Genomic DNA, 913 nt, shown 5'->3' with positions numbered 1-913 from the left:
CACTGACAACAAGGTCCGTACAAAACAGTTTTGGGTTATATACAATATGGTTAGCCTTTTTTTCAGGGAAAAATGTTTTCATAACAGTTATTTGACTGTTTCAGGAGGATGAAGTATTCACATTCAACTTCAACCTGATTTGACAACCAAGGAGGAAGTCGCTATGCTTTGAACAAAACCTGTTCTCTCCCTCTCCCTGGTCTCCAGAGAGGTCTCCTGTGAGGTCAACTACATGATAAGCTTGGTTGCATCTTACGTAAAATGTGAATTTCCAAATTTGATCTACCCCTGTTTTCTTGTAGGTGTCTATGAGGAGTGATATGGCCTGTCCAACTGGGATAAAGAAGGGTGACTGGGGTGCTGTTTTCAAAAGGGTAGTGTTGACATGTATTCTGGGAAATGTGTGAAATTTGCAATATAGAACATGCTCAAATTTGTTGTATATCAATTAAATGGCGGTTTAACAATGTGCTTTGTTCAGGCCTATGCCTCAGCCGCTTCAGATTGGCAGGTGATGTTTCAGACGGCGCAGCCGGGGGAGTTGCCCATTAGCCTTAACACGGCTAAGATGAGTGGATATACATTTGACTTGACAGATGGAAGGCTTGTATTTCGTACTCCGTATGGACAACCTGAATCATACACCACTAAGGTAAACCAGTGATGCAGAGTTTAGTCTGTGTCTTGAAATTCCTGAACTGTTTTGTACAGTAAAGCATAGCACAAAGGAGTTTGTGTTGCTCCCCCAGGTGAATGGTGTTCCAGTAGAGGTGGTCCATGCAACCCTGTTGTCCCGACTAAGCTGGGTTTCAGTCGTGGTTGACCTGGTGGCTGCTTGCTCAATGGGTCAGTATTTCATCTCTTATGCTGTGGCTTTTTTCCCTTGATATACAGCAAATAAAACTAATACTGG

General features: G+C 42.8%; 1 protein-coding gene across 1 annotated transcript in view; it reads left to right on the top strand.

The window, feature by feature from the left end:
* LOC116685763 (uncharacterized) overlaps positions 1 to 913 on the top strand; it is an 8,198-nt gene that overhangs the window by 104 nt on the left and 7,181 nt on the right. The window contains exons 2-4 of the mRNA XM_032510687.1: positions 303 to 374; positions 482 to 652; positions 750 to 846. Of these exons, the coding sequence (XP_032366578.1) occupies positions 303 to 374; positions 482 to 652; positions 750 to 846 (340 nt within the window). The remainder of the gene's footprint in view (positions 1 to 302; positions 375 to 481; positions 653 to 749; positions 847 to 913) is intronic.

Source organism: Etheostoma spectabile, unplaced genomic scaffold (assembly GCF_008692095.1).
Source record: "Etheostoma spectabile isolate EspeVRDwgs_2016 unplaced genomic scaffold, UIUC_Espe_1.0 scaffold270, whole genome shotgun sequence".
Classification (NCBI taxonomy): Eukaryota; Metazoa; Chordata; class Actinopteri; order Perciformes; family Percidae; genus Etheostoma; species Etheostoma spectabile.
Note: the sequence above shows the minus strand (reverse complement) of the source record. Positions and strands in the feature narration are given on the sequence as shown.